This window comes from Balaenoptera acutorostrata, chromosome 6 (assembly GCF_949987535.1).
Source record: "Balaenoptera acutorostrata chromosome 6, mBalAcu1.1, whole genome shotgun sequence".
Classification (NCBI taxonomy): Eukaryota; Metazoa; Chordata; class Mammalia; order Artiodactyla; family Balaenopteridae; genus Balaenoptera; species Balaenoptera acutorostrata.
Window position 1 is genome coordinate 104,963,807 of NC_080069.1, and position 20,964 is coordinate 104,984,770.

Sequence of the window (20,964 nt, forward strand, 5' to 3'; positions counted from 1 at the left end):
CAATATTAAAAAATTGGGAGACGTCATATGAAAAATTAGACATTTCTAGCTTTTCTTTTAAAAAAGGAATATGGCAAAACTGGGGGAATGTGGGCCTAGTTTTGTCAAATTTTTAATAGGTCTTTTATCTATGTTTTCTATTTCATTAACTTCTACTCTTATTTTTATCTTTGGCCTTTGGTCTGTAGTTTTCTGTTGCTAACCTTATCTGGTTTTTGTCTTTGCCTAGCCTTGTATCTAGTACTGACAAATCTTCCAGTTTTGTTTTTTTTTCTAGTTCTGAAACAGTTTTAAATTACTTAGGCATTATCTGTTTATTGAAGGTCTAATAGAATTGGCCTCTAAAACTATGAGTCTTCTGTAATTTTGTCAGGTAGATTTTTTGTTTCCTTTTGTATTTTATCTATGGTTAGTGATCTATTAAAAATTTTAAACTCTTGTATCAATTTTAATAACTAATACTTTCTAGAAAAGCATCAATTTCCCCCCAGATTTTCAAATTTACAAATAAAGTTGCAATGGTTTTCTCTCATAATTTAAAGAATTACCTTTGTATCTTGGCTATCTTTCTCTTTCCTAAACTTGTTTATTTATAGTTTTCTTTGTTTTGCCAGAGTTCTGTTTTATTGGTCTTTTCAAAGAACCAGGCTATGGTTTTATTGTTGAAGTCTGTTTTTTAAAAATAAGTTTCAACTTTAACCTTATTATTTCCTTTTAAAATTTTCATCTGAATTAGCTGTTCCACTTCTCTTTGAAATGAGTCTTTAGTTTAAAGAATTTTGAACATTGTCTTGTTTTCTAAGTAAAATCATATTTCCCCTGAACTTTCTATTCTGTTCCATTGATCTGTTTGTCTTCTTTCTACATTATTATAAGACTGTTTAACATCTGGTAGTCCTAGTCCCCTTTATTATTATTTTTCAAAATTGTTTTGGATATTGGGCCAGATGATATCTTAAAGGCACTAAGGTTCTTTGATAGCTAATGTGAAAATGCACCCAAATAAACCTCTTTAGTCCCTTCCCTCCAAACACAAGTAGTCCTTATTCTTCTTGAAACAGAGTTAGTCTTAAAAAATATAATCAATCAATCTTTGTATGTGGATGTGCTGTATGTATATAGTGCATTTAAGTGGGTTTTTTTGGTGTGTGTGTGTGTGTCTGTGTAGCGTGTGTCTGTGTGCTTGTGTATGTGCATAGGATGCATTAAATCTGTGGGGTGTGATTGTATATATGTGTGAGGTGTGTATGTGGTGTGTTTATTTGTGTGTGGGGTGTATGTATATGGTATGTTTGTGTATCTGGTGTATTCGTGAATGTACGTGGGAAGTGTTATGGTACACGTGGGTGTGTGTGCAGAGCGTGTGCAGTGTTAATATTGTATGTGTAGTTTGTTTATGTATGTGTGGAGTGTGTGTGAGTGTTAGAGGGATACTGAGGCCCATGACCAGGGGAGCTAGACTGTTCAGGGCATGTCAGAAAGCCAGGCGTGGTCCTCAAACTCCCTTGTCTTTTTGGAGAAAGCAGGGCCATAAACCTCAACCCTTTCTGGATGTCCGCTGTAGACAGTAGTGTGGGTTAATGGGGCCATTGTCTCCTGCAGTGCCACTGCCCAGGCTCCCACTCACTTCTGTCCTCCCCCTCCTGAGAAAAGAGTGACCTGCCCCTTTAAGAGAAGGAAGCTTCTAGTGCTCTACTAAGTAAAGGGGCCTTACTGTTGGTGGTGAGGGCGGTGGAGGTGGTGCCACCCCAAGAGTCAGATCAGTATCAGAGTGGCACTGGGGTCCCCAACTGATGGGGCAGGAGGAGTCAGGAGGGAACCTGCAAGGCAGCAGGACCTTTGTCCCGAGTAGGGGTGAAGTGCCAAGTGTGGGCCTCAGTCTTTTCTCCCCCAGGCCACATACAGATAATGCAAGTCTACCCAGCTCTCCTGCTGGCTTCTACCCTCCTGAATGTGTATCTATCTGCTGGTTGCTCACAGCTTCCTGAGTCCAAGGTGATCTCCCTTAGTGCAGGTGCTACAGTGGTCCCTGAGCTGTGAAGGGGCCACTGTCACCTTGGGCACATCACTTTTCCCTTTGTGGGCCTCCCTTTGCTCAGACTCCTGAACATCATACTTTCTAATTCCTACTGGGGTGGACGCCCCTTGCAGGGGGCATCCTCAGGCCATGCCTAACTCATGCTCCCATCTTGGTCCCGCAGGTCTACAGCACTTCCAGCCTCCGTGTCCTGTCTGCATCCTGTGGCTTGAGCCTGAGGTTGCCTGTTTTCCTTGGCTGGATGGAGTGGCAGAGCCAGGATACTTCCCTGCCCAGAAAGGATGCCTGGATTCAGACTTCCCCAGCCAGGATAAGGATCAGGCCTGCTCAAGTCCAGGGTGCAGGTAAGTCTGTCTGTCACTGGGCTGGGGCCAAGGGAGCAGGCTTGCCCCTGCTAAGGGCAGTGCTCAAGGAGTTGGGGTGGGGGAAGAGCAGAGCAGGTCTTCACAATGCGCCAGGATTTGAACAACCCACTGGCCTTTATGTGACTCATTTGCACTTGACCACTAGTTTGTTGATTTCTGGGCTCCTTTTCCAGTTTCTGCTCCCCTCTGGTGGCCAGCTGGCCCTGTGGCATCTAGTTTCCTTACCTGCCTCAAGAAGGCAGGTCTGCTCCCTCCACCTGCCATTGGCCATGGGGCAGGAGTGGAGGCCAAGGAAGAACAGAAGGAGGATGGCCTTTGGGGCAGACCAGGCCTGGGTTCAAATTTCAGCCCTGCCCACCTTGGAAAAGTCACCTGCCCTCTCTGTGTGAGATTTACCAGGTTTATCCCTGGTAAATTGGGGCTAATACTTCCTAGGGTTACTGTGAAGATTAAATGAGAAGATGTGTGTAAATTGCCCAGCTCAGCCACTGGCACCTGGTACTCCATACATATAACTTTTCTCCCCACTTTCTTTCTTGCATCCCCCAACCTTGTCGAGTGGATCACTGAGCCACGGATATCCATTTGGCAACTGCCGACACTTCCCATTTTTAGATTTACATAAGACCAGCAGCTTTCCCCACGGCAGCAACAGAGAGCTGCAGAGCAGATGTCTTTGAAACTGCTCCCAGGAGGCATCCCGTGAATGTTTGCCGACAAAGCAGCGCAGGGGCTGACCTTCCTTCCAGCTCTGCTTCCTCGCAACAAGCTCTGGAGATTGAAAGTGCCGGCCCCCTCCACATACTATACTGTGCATTTCTGTCCCCTCAGATGATGCTGGGGGCCTGTGCTCCTGTCTCATGGCCCCAGTCTGCCCATGGCGGGCCATGAGGCTGGCTGGAGGAACCTGCTCTGGTCTGGACCTGTGCCGGGCTGCTGTCATCCAAGAGAAGGCTCAAGAGAGAGATGGAGGGGCCAGGGTCAGGGAAGGGCCCTGCAGCTGGTGGGGGGTGGAGGTCCAAGGGTGGAGAACGTTTTTCCAAACCCCATCGCCTTGGGCCAGGAGGGTGCTCCCCTGCCCTTGCTTGGGTCTTGTGAGTACAGGTCTGAGCTTCAAAGCATGTTGCAAACCTGGCTAATTGCTGGCCTGGGGCAGCTGGGCGAGCAGGCCAAGCCCGCCGAGTGGGCGCGCCGGGAGCCGCGGGCCTGGTATGGGGCTGGCACCTGCAGCCCAGAGCGGCCCCCGAGCCCCGAGCCTTGGTGGGGCCGCCCATCCTGCCGGCTCCACAGGGAGGACCACCGTCCCGGCAGCAGATGGGCCGCGGGCGCCTCCTGCCCTCGGCCGGTGGCGGCGCGGTCCGGTGGAAATCTCCCCATTCAAACCGGCGCGGGCCAATCAGGGCCTGGCGCGCCCGCCGGTTCAAACGCGCGCTGCAGCCGGCCTCAGGCGCCCGCCGCCGAGACACTGGCGCGGGGGCGGTGAACCTGCTGCCTCGGTTACTGGGAGCAACACAGACGCCTCGAGTTACAGGCGCCCCGGCCCGGCCGGAGCGGGGCCATTGCCATGGAGCGTTCCCTGCACCGCGTCTCCCTCGGGAGCCGGCGCGCCCACCCGGGCTTGTCCTTCTACCTCACCACTTTTGGTAAGTGCCCGCGGCGGCTGCCGCCAGGGGCTGCTTCACCCTGCCCGCAGCGCCCAGAGAGGGCAACCCCCTCGTGGTGGCAGGTGAGGCGGGGAGCAGCCATCCTTCTGTTTGGGGACATCTGTCCCCCGTGGTCGCGCAAGAGGGGCTCAGGGCACAGGCTCAGGCCGCGCAAGCCGCTGGGCCCCACCTGCTGCCTGGCCACTGATGCCAAGTGCAGTTGGTTGTGCCTCACTTGGCTGGAACAGTCGTGCCCCAGTTAATCTTTCAGGGATGGGGTTTGCCACCACTAAGCTTCCCATTAACAAGCAGCTCAGGGTTAAGTCAAGGTCTTGTTACTACATCTCCAGACCTCCTCAGTCCTCTTTCCTTTGGCTCAGGGACAGGACAGGTGCTGGGTCAGCCCCGATGGCCTTGGCTTCCTGTGGGCTCACCTTGGAGAGGCTGCAGCGCCACGGCTCCAGTGGATGCCTGACCTGCAGCAGAGATGGGAGAATTCTCTCCTCCAGGAGCTACTGCGCTCTCCGCAGGGTCCCAGGGCTTCCCTGGGGGCTTGAGGTGGAAAGAATTGGGCAGTAGGCTCCTGCTTCCAAGCCCCTAGATAGCAGGAGTGGGTTCCCCCAAATAACAGCTGGGCAGCAGCTGCCCCAGTGGTCTGGGCAAACCTGGCCTTCCAAGTCCCCACAGTAAAGATAAATAGCCCTGTCCTAGGATACAGCTCTTCCTAGCCCTTGTTTCCTCACTGGTTCTGCCACTCTTTGTGGGGAGGGAGTTATATCTCCTCTCTGAAGACTTGAGATCCTGAGAGGAAGGTCTCCCAGTGAGCCAGCTGCAGAGTTGGTACCTGAGCTCAAGCCTTCTGAGATGACGTGTACAGCACATTAAAAAAAACTTTTATACAATTTTCCTCATGAAAGTTGGGGCAGTTATTGCAACATAAGTGGACTTTGCCCACATTTCAAAGACAGAGCACCTAAGGAGTTATGCCCTCCTTGGGGTTCCGGCTCTCTTACTCTCAGGCTTACTACCTCTATCAGCACGCTTGGCTCTTCACAACCTGCCTTCTTCTCTAGGGGCAGAGGGAGTAATGGAAAAGCAGTGGCCTGGTCCCTAGAAATGGCCTGTGGTCTGGCATCCTGGAATTCACGAGTCCAGTTGGTAGAGGGTAACGAGTAATTAACTCAACACCGTTTGTTGCATGTTTATCTCGTGCCATGCCGTATGCCAGGTGCTTTCCCTGCATCATCTCATTTAATCCTCCCAACTGGTGGAGGCAATTCCTGTTAGCCCCACGAGGATGTGGGATTCTACCAGACAGGGGAGGTTCCCGGGATGCTCTGAGCTGGTGGTACTGGGGTGGTCAGGAAAGAGTGGCAGAGAGCTGTGAGGGCTTGTTACCTTAGCCGCGTCCTGATTAAAAAGTAAAAGACGTTTCACTGTTTTTTCTCCTTATTATCGTGGTAAGATGTATTCATTGTTGAAAACTTAGTGAAAAGAAGAAAGCGAAAATCACCTGTAATCTGACTCCCCAGAGAAGGCCATTGTTAACATGGTTTATATCCTTCCAGACTTATTTCTCTGTGTGTGTGTGTGTGTATTTGTGTGTGCCTAATTTTAACAAAATTGAGATTCTGCTGTATGTACAGCTTTGTAACCTGTTTCTTTTCCTTACTGGTATGATGTGACTATTTCCTTGTATCAGCCCATATTCTTGTACTGAGTTAATCTCCCTGCCAGATCTGGGAAGTTGGGGAGGGTCCAACCCAGCAGGGAGTGGATGACCTGCCCAGCCACGGCCTCAGGGCTGCGTTGGGTGGGTATCAGGGAAGGTTGTTGCTTGAACCAGTGATGTGACCTGAGTGTGCACCAGGCGGGCAGGAACCTGGTGGGGTGGGGAGCCTCCCGCTCCCCGTATGCAGCCTCCTCTCACATCTCTCCGTGGACTGACACTGGAAGAGTTCTCTCCTGCTTCCTTCATTAGCTCTGTTTCCTTGACAAATGCCACCCCTCTTCCAGGCTGCTGATTTCTTTGTACACTGAGTGATCTTTGCTTGTCTGCTTGGGAATGAAGAGTTTTACCGGTGGTTATCAAACGTGGCCAGTTATCAGAAGCACCTGGAGATCCCAGAGATGCTGGTTTAATAGGTCTGGGGTGGAGTCAAAGAATCTGTAATTTTAAGGAGCCACAGAAGTATTTTGTTGATGAGGCAGGTTTGGAAGCTATGGATTCAGAGTTAGTTGGCTATCAACTATTCAGTTTGATAGCCAACTTGGACTCCCTTAAAATGAAGGTCTTTGCTAAGTTTTCCTCAGTTCACTGGCTTTTCCCCAGCATGGCAGGTAGCCCCTGGCCTTCAGCAGTGGGCTTTGCCCTGGTGGAACCAGAGGAAGCTGCTGCTTAGCTGGTGGTTTCCTGAGCACAAATAGGTAAAGGGAGCTAAATTTCCAGCATCTCTGGAACTAAAAAGAAACAAAATTGTTTTGACCAGAATTTTTTTCAGGGAGAATACTGTATGGAATATGTCATGATTTATGTATTTGTGTGTGTGTGTGTGTGTGTGTGTTTGTGCGCATGAGTACAGCTCCTTGTCCCCCAATAAGGGGCACCTTCAAGTAACGTTAGTTGGCCATACATTATGTTGCCTTCTAAGGAGGTGACCTGGCTTCAAGGGAGGGGGGTAAGTAAACTAGAGCTCGAACCCAACTACTCCAGAGGGATTTTATATTTATGAGAAATGGTATAATCTGAAGAAGCCATTACAGGTGCACATAAGTTTTTTTTCCTTCAGGATTATATATTTTAATTTTATTAGAATATTTGTTAACTTAAAAAATAGCTTTTTTGAGATATAATTCACATACATACAATTCACTCATTTAAAGTATACAATTAAATGGTTTTCAGTACATTCACAGAGTTGTGTAACCATTACCACAGTCAATTTTAGACCATTTTTATCACTTCAAAAAGAAACACTATACCCTTTAGTTTATTACCCCCAATTCCCAATCCCCTCTGTCCCCTAACTCTAAGCAATCACTAATGTACTTTCTGTCTTTATATATTTGCTTGTTCTGGACATTTCATATAAATGGAATCCTATAATAGGTGACCTTTTGTGACTGGCTTCTTTCACTTAGCATAATGTTTACAAAGTTCACCCATGTTGTAGCATATATCAGTATTTCATTCATTTTTATGGCTGAGTAATATTCTATTGTATGGATATACCACATTTTGTTTATTAATTCATTGATAGACATTTGGATTGTTTCTGTCTTTTGGCTATTATGAATATTGCTCTGCTATGAACACTGATACACAAGTTTTTGTGTGGACAGATGTTTTCAGTTCTCTTGGGTATACACCTAGGAGTAGAATTGCTAGGTCAAATGGTAACTCTATGTTTAACTATTTGAGTAACTATGAAACTCTTTTCCAGAGTGGTTGCACCATTTTGCATTTCTGTCAGCAAGGCATGAGGGTTTTGCTTTCTCCACAACCTCACCAACACTTGCTATTATCTGACTTTTTGATTCTAGCCATCCTAGTGCATGTGAAGTGGTATCTCATCGTGGTTTTGATTTGCATTTCCCTGATGACCAGTGCTATTTAGCATCTTTTCATGTGCTTATTGGCTATTTGTGTATCTTCTTTAGAGAAACGTTTATTCATATTCTTTGCCCATTTAATTTAAAATTTTAAAAATTTAAAATTAATTTAAATAACCAATTTAAGGACTATTTGTTTATTTTTGAGTTGTAAGAGTTCTTTATATATGCTAGATACTAGTCCCTTATCAGATATTATTTACAAATATTTTCTCTCAATTTGTGGGTTTTTTTTTTTTTAATGCTTTAATGATTTTCCTTTGCTTTGGGATAAAGTCTAAACTGAGTGCAGCCTTCAAGGTCTTTTTTTAAAAAATTTATTTAATTTTATTTATTTTGGCTGTGTTGGGTCTTCGTTGCTGCGTGCGAGCTTTCTCTAGCTGCGGTGAGCGGGGGCTACTCTTCGTTGCGGTGCGCGGGCTTCTCATTGTGGTGGCTTCTCTTTGTTGTGGAGCACGGGCTGTAGGAACGCGGGCTTCAGTAGTTGTGGCATTGAGGCTCAGTAATTGTGGCTCGCGGGCTCTAGAGCGCAGGCTCAGTAGTTGTGGCGCATGGGCTTAGTTGCTCCGCGGCATGTGGGATCTTCCTGGGCCAGGGCTCAAACCCGTGTCCCCTGCATTGGCAGGCGGATTCTTATCCACTGCACCACCAGGGAAGTCCAGGGGTTTTTGATCCACTTTCTTGATAGTGTTCTTTGAAGCTCAAATGTTTTTCATTTTGATGGAATCCAATTAATCCATTTTTAATTTTGTTGCTGTGCTTTTGGTGTCGAATCTCAGCATCTACTATCACAGAAATTTACCTCTATGTTTTCTTCTTAGAGTTTTATAGTTTTGAGGGTTTCCCTGGTGGCGCAGTGGTTAGGAGTCTGCCTGCCAATGCAGGGGACACGGGTTCGAGCCCTGGTCCGGGAAGATCCCACATGCTGCGGAGCAACTAAGTCCGTGCGCCACAACTACTGACTCTGTGCTCTAGAGCCCGCGAACCACAACTACTGAGCCCGCACGCCACAGCTACTGCAGCCCACGCACGTAGAGCCTGTGCTCCGCAACAAGAGAAGCCACCGCAATGAGAAGCCCGTGCACCGCAACGAAGAGTAGCCCCCGCTTGCCACAACTAGAGAAAGCCTGTGTGCAGCAACAAAGACCCAGTGCAGCCAAAAATAAATAAAATAAATAAATTTATTAAAAAAAAAAGTTGTATAGTTTTGACTCTTAGATTTAGGTCTTTGAGTTAAAAGCTTATTTTTAAAAAAACATTTTGAGTTAATTTTTGTATATGGTGTGAGGAAAGGATCCAACTTCATTCACTTGTATACGGTATCCAGTTGTCCTGGCATCATTTGTTGAAAATACTATTATATCATCATTGGATGGTCTTGGCACCTATGTTGAAAATTAATTGACCATACATACATGCGTTTCTTTCTGGACTTTTAGTTCTGTTCCATTAATCTGTTTGTCTGTTCTTATGCCAGTATCACACTGTCTTGAAAACTGTTGCTTTGTAGTAAGTTTTGAAATTCGAAGTGTGAATCCTTCAATTTTGTTCTTCTTTTTCAAGATTGTTTTGACTATCTTGGGTTCCTTGATTTTCCATATGAATTTAGGCATAATATTTTATATAGAAAATATAAAACCAAGTTCATAAAAATGTTTGATAAATATTTAAAGCATATCTTCTTGAAAGGATACCAATTTATTAGCTTGCCTGAGGCAACAGATAACTAACTTACCTGGGATTTGGTCCAGGGCCTGAATGTGGTGAGTAGTCATGGGAGAGAAAAGCTTGCCTTTTCTCCAGGGTGTCTGAGCCAGGAGGTGATAGGCATGCTGGACACGTTCTGAGGGCTGCAGGGAGCTGTGGCCATTCAGTGACACAACCCAACTCTCTTTAGAACGGTTATACCCAAATGAACCTGCAAGATGAAAGCTGTGGGTAGCAGCTCTGCCTGTAAGCTCTAGAGAAAGTGCCTGGAATCTTGGGTTTGCTAGAAGGAAGTCAGAAAGATATGGTTCTGCAGGCAGAGTAGACTAAGGAATGTCGTTAATTTGGTGGGCATTTTCTTTGTTTTTCTATGTTTGTTGTGATAGTACAATATTAGCTGGGACCTGTCCCTCTCCTTTCTCTGCCTCTCATTAGAAGCCACAGAGATAAAAAGTCCATTTTCTGTAGTGAGAATGAAGCTTGGGAACAGATGCCAGGCAGGATGATGTGTTGGGCAGTGTGAAGTCAGGCCCTGAACTTGAGGCCTGCGACATGTCCCTGCCAGCTGCCCCTGGCTCGCCCGGCTGCTCTGAGCCCAGACCGATGGGGAAACCCATCCAACCATTTCTCAAGAGCTTGTCATTTGCTGGTCAGGGGCCTCAGCATTTATTGGCTTTCCTGTCATTTGGAGTCCATTTGCTTGGGAGCTTTCAGAAATTCTCAGAGTCTGGCCTGTTGACAACCCTTTGTTTTCTTTTCCAGTTCTGCTCTCTATGTACTTTTTAAAAACACTATTTATTATGAAATATAACACACATACAGAAAAGTGTCCCTCCAAATGATGTGTTCAGTGAATTATTGTGAAGCACATACTGTGTAACTTTCACTGGGGATTGGCTTCTGGATTGCCAATATCCAGAAACCTCATGTTTGATATGTAAATAGTGTTTTTCTTTATCATTCAGTTCAAAATGTTTTCTAATTTTCAAGTAATTTCTTTTTGAATCCATGGGTTATTTGGAATTATATTTCTTAATTTCCAAATACTGGGGATTTTAGTAGTTTTTTTGTTCCTTATTTTACCTTTATGCAGAGAATGTACTCTGCATCCATTCAGTCCTTTGATGGCTCAGCTTTTATAAATGTTCTGTGTGTACTTGAAAAGATCTGAAGTAGGTGGGTGTAGTGTTCTTTGCATATGTCAGGTTTAGGTCAAGTTTACTACTTATGCTGTTCATATATTCTATATCCTTGCTGATTTCCTCTCCCCTCTGCCCCCATCAGTTACTGAGAGAAGTGTGTTAAAATTCCTACTATGATTATACATTTATCTATTGCTCATTATAGTTCTGTCATTTTTTTCCTTTATATATTTTGAAGCAATATTAAGAACATACAAATTTAGAATCATTATCTTTCTGATGAGTTGAAACTCTTATTATTCTGGTCTTCTTTTATTGTTATGAAGGCTTCTCTTCATTTCTAGTGGAGACAAAGTCCACTTTTCCTGAGATTGACATACATACCCAGCCTTCTTTTGGTTAATAATTGCTTGGCATATCTTTTTCCATCCTATTTCTTTCAATCTTTCTGTTTCTTTACATTTTAAGTGTGCTGTGTCTGTTACAAACGGCAGGCACAGACTTGTTATTTTTTTCTTCTTAATGCAGACCTGGGATGATATCTTCTTTAAAAAGACCTTTATTTGTTTCTGTCAGGTGCTGGAGGTCACTAGCATCTGGAATAATCTTAATTCAATGTTAGGGACTCAGATTGAGGTGAGCTGCAGTCCCTTGAGGAACTGTGTCTGACCATGGTTTACTCTGTTCCTAAGGAGCAACCCTTTGGGGCTCCAACCCAAAATGTAGGGGTGCAGAAGGACCCCACTTCTTGGCAGGCCCTGGTCTCCAACTCCTGTTCCTCCAGCCCCAAGAGGCAAGCAGAAACTCTGCTCAGACTATCAGACTTTGTTACCTCTGGAATTTGTAAATACCCCAGGAGAAAATTAGCCCAGAAAAACAGTAAACTTAATTCCATTGACCTCCATCCCCCCAGATCCTGCTTCGTAGTTCCTCTCTATCTTGTTACATCTCCAAGAAGCTGCTTTTAAATATTTTGTCTAGCTTTTCTAGATTTCCTCAGTGAGTGTGTCATCCCCTACATGTAGAAGTCCCCTACATATGTTTTCTAATTTTTCTGACTTGTTTTTTTTCTTTTTCTTCTTTCCTCCCTTCCTATTGTCATTTCAGTGGGAATGCCTTCTATTTGCCAGGTGCTTCACATATATTAGTTCCCACTTTTACAAAAGCTCTATTAGAGCTGTATTATTATTATTCTTTCCATTGTACAGATGAGAAAACTGAGGATGTAGTGATTAAGGATCATCAGTGGTGGAACCAGGACCCAAACTAGGTCTTAATGATTCCAAAATGTTTTGCTTAGCGATCCATGCTTCCTCTCTTGTGTTTTTCATATTAGACTTGTTCTGTTGGAAAACTTCATTTGATAGTGAAAAAAAATAATGAAAATGTAAAACATAATGAAAATAGGGGACTTCCCTGGTGGTCAGTGAGTAAGACTCCATGCTCCCAATGCAGGAGACCTGGCTTTGATCCCTGGTCGGGAACTAGATCCCACATGCATGCCGCAACTAAGAGTTCGCATGCCACAACTAAGAAGCCCACATGCTGCAACTAGGAAGTCCGCATGCTGCAACTAAAGATCCCACATGCTGCAGTGAAGATCCTGTGTGCCGCAACTAAGACCTGGTGCAGCCAAAATAAATAAATAAATAAATAAATAAATAAATAAATAAATAAATAAATATTTAAAAGGCATAATGAAAATAAATGATTGACTCCATTGTATGGCTCAAAGCTATTAGCAAGCACATAACAGGTGCTAATCATTATATAATAACATACTTAACTTTGGAGAAGCCTGTAATATGAAATGGATAAGGATGCTGAGTAATTTATAAAATGTGATAAAACTGACAATTCTGGAATTAAACTTATATGACTTTATAGATGTGATTAAATTATTATAATAAAACTTAAAGGAGAATTGGAAAAGGCAGGATAATGTGAATTTTCTATATATTATAGTACTGTACACAAATGTGTATAAAAGAAAACCATTTGCTCTGCAGGTAAAGCATTTTCTTGAATGTGCTGGGCTGTCCTTGGGTTAATGTGGGACATTTCCAGATTCTGCAGTTTGGTGATAGTGAGTATGGTTTAAATCTATCAAAATTCTTTATTAAGAAAATGACGGACCTCAAAAACTGGAAGTCTTCTTTATCCTTAGTCATACTATACTGATTTATCTTAGAACTGTATTTTCTTAACAATTTTTAAAATTGAAAAATTGCTTCAGAATTGAGATCAGATTTATGTCACCCAATTGTGGACGCAACATGGGTATGTATTAGTTATCTACTGCTTCATAACAGGTGATCCCACTACGTATTGGCTTAAAAAACCAAACATTTTTTATCTCACTGTTTCTGTGAGTCAGGAGTTTGGGGTTGGCTTAGCTGGGTGTTTTTGCTGAGGGTCTCTCACGTAGGTTGCAGTCAAGATGTTAGCAGACTTATGCTGGCAGTGCAATCTACTTCTGGAAGGAAAAACAGCTTGGGAAGCCACATGGATATGCGGTTTCACAGGAAGCAGAGAGTCAAATGAACAGGGTTGAATTGACCCATCATGATTTTTATTCCACCACGGCAGCCCCCTCCTCACTTTTGTTCTGCCAGCATGTACCATCAAAAGCCAGGGCCGCTTCTCCAAATGGAACTCAAGGTTCTCCCTCCTCAAAACAAAACACTTGAAATTCTACAGGGCTACATCCTAAGAGCTGTGTTCCCCAGCACCGCTACCGTTTCTCCCTTAGAGGCAGAGAGTGAAATGCATGAACAGGGCGTAACCCTCTCTGAGTGTTAGCGGCTGGCCAGGCTCCACGTAGACCCAGCCTCCTTTGTATGTTTGTCCTGTTATCATCCACCTTCCTGTGGCTTTCAACACATGACAGCTCTTAAATGGGGAATTGCTTTTGGGGTGAATTGAGTTTGGGGATGACTGGTGCTCCTTGCTAGCCAGGCAAGTCCCTCATAAATGTAGTCTCCGCACACCTCTGGGTGGTGTGAGCTCCTTCTAGGACACATTCCTGCTGATCCCTGTGTCCAGCAGTGGTGTGCAGCCCCCATCTTCTTGCTTCATTTTCTAAGTAGGTCTCTTCCTGACTGTGTCCTGAGAGTCGGAGCTCATCTTCCTGTGGCCCTCTATTTAGGAAGGTCTGCCGGATTAAATTTCTTTAGCTGGCTTCTATAGCTTTTTTCCCGTAGTGTCCAGTGAGTCTGAAACCCCCAAGTCCTGTACCCAGCAGAACATGGGTTCATTGCTTTCTCTGCGCTTTCTGAAGCTCACTCTCATCCGGTATTTTTCCTGCCATATGGGGCCCATCTGTTCTCCCTTTACCTCTGGGCCCCCGCTCCCTGGTGACCTCCTGCAGCCTCTCTGGGCACCTGTCACCACCACCCTTTGCAGACAGAGTCAGTGCCCAACTGTAGCCCCATGGGAACTGGGCATGTGCCCTCTCCAGGGCTCCCGAACACCCGGTGAGGATGACTTCAGGCCCTCTAGCCTGAACTTCCTGCATATTCTCAGGCCGCACCCTGAGCCTAGGGAGAAAGTAGGGATATGGACAAGACCAGAGATTTGGGGGGCTTGATTAGCTGGTACCTAGACCAGCTGAAGCCCCCAGGGATTCAACCTGACTTCCCCTCCTCCTGGTGGTTCATTTCTCTAGACTTGAAGACATTTCTTGGAGCCCGCCCTCTCTTGGGCTTCCTCTTGGCTTCTCAAGCAAAGGACAAACCTTGTCCTGTGTCTGATGGCTCTCTCTGCTCCTGGACCCCAGGGTTGCATTGGCAGATGCCATGGTGCATAGTTAGATGGCTGTGAGTGTTCTGGAAAACCAGTTCAGTGCACAGGAAAGGTTTGGGCAGAGTTCTGGTCTCTAGTTCTGGCTCAGTCTACCCTGGTCCCTCCGGGTCCAGGGCAAGTCACCTTTCATCTCTGGGCAGGACTGTTCTGGCTACCAAATGAGGAGGTTGGGCAAGGTGATTTCAGGAGTCTTAGACATTCGATGGAATGGACTAAGGGAGAGGACAGAGGGGACAGTCATGGCTGAGGGAAGCGTTCCCATTCTTCATCTTGCCATCCCTCATCTGTGAGCCTGACAATGGGCTGGAGTAGGGTGTGTACTGCCCTGGGGACTTGGAGCTTGGCCTGCTGGGTTTGGTTTCTCTGCTGTTACAGGGTGTAGGCAGGGCCTGGAAGAGGAGCTGCATGGAGCTGTGCAGACTCATCTGATTTCTGAGTCAGTCTTCACCCCAGGCCCGTCCTCTGCTCCAGCTCCATCCTTGACCTTGCTCACACCCCTGTCCTAGCCACTGGGCTCTGAGTTCCCTGAGGGTAGGCACTGTTCAGATCTGCCCTTCCTCCCTCAGGCCTTTGTGCAGGTGCCCGGCAGATGTTTGCCAAATGGAATTAGTGACCATTTGTGTCGGGAGATTTCTCGGTTCTGATTTCTGGGAAAGGGCCGTTGGAAGGTGATAGGTGTTGGGCAGCACAGTGGTTCCCATGGCTGTGGAAAGCCAGATGTGTTTGGGGCCCGAGTCAACTTTGCACTGGTAACAGTTTCAGAAAAAATGTGTTAACTGTAGATGCCTTTGGGTTGATGAGATCCAGTCCATGGCTGCTGGCCCTGTTCATCTGTTTCCAGCCTCCTTCTCCCACCCCACGCTGGATCCGGGCCCGGTTTTTGTAGGAGGTTTCTCAGCTCTAGGGAGCCCCAAAGTGGTAATTGCTCAGACCTTGAACTAATAATACCATGGATTCTCCTGGCACCTTTCATCCAAGGACCTCCTCGCCCTCCAGCATTATCTGATCCCCACACAGCTCAGAAAGTGCGATAACCCCTATTATTAGCTCCACCTCACGGCCAAGGACACTGCGGCTCTGAGAGAGGAGGGTAGTTGGGTCTGGGGCTGGAGCAGACCTCCTGGGCTTCTGAGATCAGTGTCCTGGGCAGGAGAGCGGCAGGGATTTCTGATGGGTGAAGAGCTGGACCAGGGTTTGCTGGAGCCTGAATTGCTTGGGACTGTAGCTTAAACACCCCAAAGTATGAGGGGCAAGATCATAGTGGTTGGTGGACTGCTGTAGAGCTATGAGACGTGGAGTTTCCCTCCTTTCTGTGCTATGCCTGCCCTTCTGCCAGCCAGCAACTAAGCGTGAGCCCCAACCACCAGTCCAGTTTCACGGGGCATGTCCAGAGATGAACAGTTGGGATGATGAGGGATGTCTAACTGTGCCATGAGGAATGTTGGAGGGACTTCAGACTTTGGTGTAAAGGAGAATGGAATTAGAGACTGCACAGTGAGGTCCAGTCAATGAAAGGTACTGAGAGACCACTTTTGGCTCAATAAAGATGCAGCACGGAACAATCAGATCTATCTCAAAAGGCACAGGGCTCTCATTGCGGGAAGCAAGCTCCCCATCACTGGAGGTGATCAAGCAGAGGCAGATAACTTCTAGACAGCGTTGTCATGGATGGAGCAGATGCAGGGCTTTCTGGATGATGTGCTGGTTTGCTGCAGGCTGGGAAGCCCTGCCCTTCCCCTCTGTCCACTGGGTAGATCCAGTTCAGTGGTTTCTTGAGGTTCTAGGAGGAGTCTATTGGATGGAGAGAAGATTTTTCCACGTGTCATTGAGGAGGAGGAGTGTGGTCCTATCTCTCCTCTATCCATTCTGGAGAGCCACTGAGTGTCTGTGAGGATGACCTGATGTTCTGTTTTTTGCGTTTTTTTATAAATTTATTTATTTATTTTTTGGCTGTGTTGGGTCTTCGTTGCTGCACGCGGGCTTTCTCTGGTTGCGGTGAGTGGGGACTTCTCTTCACTGCAGTACGTGGGCTTCTCATTGCAGTGGCTTCTCTTGTTGCGGAGCACCGGCTCTAGGTGCGCGGGCTTCAGTAGTTGTGGCACGTGGGCTCAGTAGTTGTGGCTCGTGGGCTCTAGAGCGCGGTCTCAGTAGTTGTGGCACATGGGCTTAGTTGCTCCATGGCATGTGGGATCTTCCCGGACCAGGGGTCCCACCCGTGTCCCCTGCATCGGCAGGCGGATTCTTAACCACTGTGCCACCAGGGAAGTACCCCCCTTTCCTTCTTTATTTGTTTCCTCTTTAGTTTTTTTTAAAGTTTTATTGAAATATAGTTGATTTACAATGTTGTGTTAATTTCTCCTGTATAGCAAAGTGACTCAGTTATATATATATATTTTTTTTTTTCGTATTTTTGCATTATGGTTTGTCACAGGATGTTGAATATAGTTCCCTGTGCTATACAGTAGAACCTTGTTGTTTATCCATCCTATATATAATCGTTTGCCTCTGCTAATCCCAAACTCCCATTCCTTCCCTCCCCTACCCCTGCTCCCCCTTGGCAACCAGAAGTCTGTTCTCTATGTCTGTGTGTTTCCTCTTTAGTTTATTTTTAATTATAAAAGTGCTATAGGTCATGGATATATCTGTACTGTTATAACAACTACAATAGTGATAGATTGAGATTCCTCTTGACTTCCCTCCCTCCAATTCACAGTCTCTTCCCTAGAGGTGATCACTGTTTTTAATTTGACATCCTTTCAGAAAACACACACACACACACACACACAGCACAGCACACACACAGAAATATATACCATGTGTATTGTTCTGCAATTTGCTTGTTCCGCTTAAAAACATGTCTCAATAATGTTCCTATTCCAGGACTTATACTGCTCCCCCATTCTTTATATCAGGCCATACTATCCCACAACACAGCTATAGTTCGTTCATTTAACCATTTTCATATGGATGGATTTTTCAGGTGTTTCCAATTTTTTACAATGCTGTGGTGCCAGCCTTTGTGCACACTTGAGTTTTTGTCTATGATAGTTACCTGGAAGTATAATTGCTAGGTTGAATGATAAGGACATTTATATTTAATAGATATTGTCAGAAATTACCCTCCATTTACACTTCCTCCAACGGGGTATGAGGGTATCTGTTTTCCTGCATCTTTACCAACATTTGACATTATCGTCTTTTAGATTATCTGCCGATCAGATTGGGGGAAGGTGGCATTTTATTGTTAATTTGCATGTCTCAGATCTTCATGAAGTTGAGCATCTGTTTGCATGTTTATGGGCCATTTTGTCATTGCTGAATTTCCAATTCAATGTCCTTTGCTTGTTTTTCTATTGTGTTGTCTCATAACTTTGTTTATGATATGTTTAATTGTAACAGACATTTTAAAAGTCTTATGGAGTCAGATTTATCTATCTTTTCCCTGTGGCCTCTGCTTTTTTGTGTCTTGCTTAAGAGGGCCATCTCCAAGCTTAGAAACATGTTCAGAGACTCTTCAGTGTGCTCTGGTCTAGGGCTCCTCAACCTTTAATGTGCATGCAACTTCCTGGGGATATTGGGGTTTTTTTGTTTGTTTTTTTGGATTAAACTACAATTTTATTTTAAAATATCACAGCCCCTCAGAAAACATCACTATAGCTTGAAAAATCACATTCACTTACAGCTCACATTCTTGATCCTTGAAGTGACATTTCATAACTCCAATATATGGCATGCTTCTCTGAGTCAGTCGTTTTATCTTGGATGCCCTTTAAAGCAGCATTCCTTAGGGCGTCCTTGAAGCTCCTACATTCACCTGTACCTCTCATCACGATGGAAGTCAAAGCCTTCTCTTGCTTCAGGTGACTAGAGTTGGTTTTCACTCTCGTTTTGGGGGAGAAGGCCATCCCCCAGCGAGTGGGGTCCCTGGGGCTGTGAGGCGGAGCAGCGCGAACCTGTTGGGCCTGCGAGGCCCGCTTGGCCAACATGAGACGTGAGGCGGCGTCTGGCTCTCCTTCCTGGGGATATTGTTAAACTGTAGCCCTGAATTCAGGAGACCTGGGCCACGGCTTGGGATGCTGAATTTTTAACTATCTTCCACGTGCTTCTTGTGCTGCTGGTTCTTGGACCTCACTTTGAGTAGCAAGGCTCTAAGCCAAGGTCAGAGAAAGCCTCCTTAGCTTTTCTTTAGGGAGGTCAGGATTCTGTGGAATGACTGGGGGCAGTAGCATTGACTTTGAAGGATCTCTCTGCCCACAGCTGATCTCTTTCCTTTTGCTTTTCCCTAAACTCATTCATCATATGTCCTTGTATTGTTATTGCCTTCCCAGAACATAGCTAGCTGTCTGTCACAGCTGGAAAGCTTTGGCCAACCCCCCAGCATGGACTTCTGACTGAGACCCAGGATCCTTAACTCTCCAATCTAGCCTCACTGAGGTGTGGATGCAACAACTTTTCCGACTGTCCAACAGTGAGAGCTCCCCAGCATTGACCTGGGCTGCCTTGTAAAGTAGTGAGCTCCCCATCACCTGGGGGAGGAAGGATGGAAATCAATACCGCTGGAGGTATTGACGTGGTGAGGAGGCTTAACTAGGTGGCTTCTGAGCTCCCTTCCAACCCAGAGACTGTATGAATCTTTGAATCGCTTCACATGAACAGAAGCACATTCCCGTCGACGTCACTCCATTTTTCACCTGGCAAGGAAACGAGGTGAAGCTGTCTCTCTTGTTGTTTCCTCAGGTCAGCTGAAGCTGTCCATCGATGCCCAGGACCGGGTTCTGCTGCTCCACAGTGAGTATGGCTGTGTGCTGGGCTCACCGGGGAAATTTGGGCTACTTGGCCTCCCGCATGGAGCCAGGGCCGGGTGGAAGTATTACCATGGCCAAGGCTACTTTTTCATCTTTGTATAGTGTCGTGCCATGTGTCTGTTGAAAAAAAGCGAGTATTCCCTTGGGACTCCTAGAGACATCTCCCTGGTCCTGCTCCGATGCAGGTGGAGTCCACGGCAGGCTGGAACTGTCCCCGGGCACCTCAGCATCCTGCTTGGCCCCGGTGGAGCAGGGCCACAGAAGAGCTTCCCTGTCCTTCCTCTCGTCTTTCTTCCTTCCTTTCTTCTCTCTTTCTCTTTTTCTCATCCATTCATTCGTTCACTGATGGCAGTGTCACGGCTAAGGTCACCACCTTTGGAACCAGACTGCTCGTGTCTGAATCCCGGCTCTGATACTTTCTTGCCAAGTGACCTTAAGCAAGCTTAGTTTCTCGTCTGCTGGATGGCAATAAAAGTACCTATCTTATGGGATGTGACAAGGATTAAAGGAGTCAATATTAGTGAAGCGCTTAAGACAGCGCCCAGCATGTGGTAAACCCTATATTAGTGTCTGTTAAATAAGATAGGAAACCATCAATTCCAAAAATAGTGATTGAGCATTGGCCCTGTGCTAGGGGCTGGGGACACCAAGGAGAAGCACCCACCTCTGTCTGGGTGGTGCTGATAGGATGGCAGGAAGGCTTGGCAGAGGGGGCGATGCCCACACTCCATCCTGAAGGAGGACCGAGCCTGAGCCAGGCAGAGGGGAGCAGGAGGGCCGGGCACTGCACGCTGGGGGAGCTGCAGGTGCGAAGGCCTGGGGTCAGAGAGAGCACGATGCCCTTGAGGACTGTCTAACGTGCCTGCGGCGCAGCACGGGAAGGGGCGCAGGGGAGAGCGGGGAGCGGGCCGTGAAGGTCTGATGTACCACCCAGAGGATTTTACACTTTACCTGCCGTTTATCCATTTGTCCTTCCATCCAGCACACAAATAGTTACTGAACTGTCGTGGCCCGGCTCTTCTGTTTGGCCCAGCAGGCCCTGCCTGTCTCTCCAGCCTCCCTGGCTCTTGCTGGTCAAGGCAACCTCCGCCCCCTGTTCTGTCCGGTTTTGTGCCCTCCTCGCCCCCCAATGCATCATGCTTGCTTATGCCTCTGCCTTCGCACCCACTGTTCCTTGCGTCTGAGCCTGCCTTCTGTTTGAACTCCTTTTGAAGAATAAGTCCCCCTTCCTCTGATTTTGTAAGAAATTTGCCTGCCTTAATCTCATTAAGACTCAGGAAGGAAGGCTCATTTTGCCTCATTTTTTCCCCTCCAGGAATCACCCCCTGACCCACCTGCAGGGCTGAGTTTGTTGCTTCCTCCTCTGTGTCCTCATCACAGTCCTGACTACACTGCGTCACCCTGGTGTGTCCAGGATCTGTCTCCTTCAGTAGACGGGGAGTGTAGCGAGGGTGGGGACCATGTCTGCCTCAACTCCACCGGGGGGACAGGTAGACCAAGGGGTTCATCAGGCCTGGATCCCGCCCTCAAGAGCCACACCCACAGGAAGGTCTCACGCAGGAACAGTTGCTAGGATACCAGGCAGAGGAGACCAGCAGGCGCCTGGGGTCCTCCAGTCTTGGCCTTGGGGGGCCCAAGGTGAACTTCCCAAGGACCAGCAGAGGGGGGTTCTTTGCCTGCCAGAGCCTGACTCCAGCTGTGCAAACAGTTTTTGCCAAGTGCATCTTGGCCTCCCCCGGTCCATTTGTCCTGCACAGTTTGCTTTGGCTTCACCCCAGTCTTAGGCCCTTCATCACTTCCAGCCTGTTCCCCTCTCTCCTTTGGCTTCCCAGGCCTCACGCCTCAGAC

At 46.7% G+C, this 20,964-nt stretch overlaps 1 protein-coding gene across 4 annotated transcripts in view; it reads left to right on the forward strand.

Moving 5' to 3' along the window:
• The first annotated feature begins 2,242 nt into the window (after window positions 1-2,242).
• The window catches only part of RGS3 (regulator of G protein signaling 3), a 131,724-nt gene continuing 113,002 nt past the window's right edge, over window positions 2,243-20,964 (forward strand). For 2 of the 4 annotated variants that reach the window (XM_028165389.2, XM_028165388.2), the window contains exons 1-2: window positions 2,243-2,382; window positions 19,049-19,099. In XM_028165389.2, the coding sequence (XP_028021190.2) occupies window positions 2,280-2,382; window positions 19,049-19,099 (154 nt within the window). In that variant the 5' untranslated portion in view covers window positions 2,243-2,279. Of the gene's footprint in view, window positions 2,383-3,874; window positions 4,047-19,048; window positions 19,100-20,964 lie in introns of those variants that run through there. The other 2 variants (XM_007178163.2, XM_057548397.1) reach the window with 2 other exon arrangements.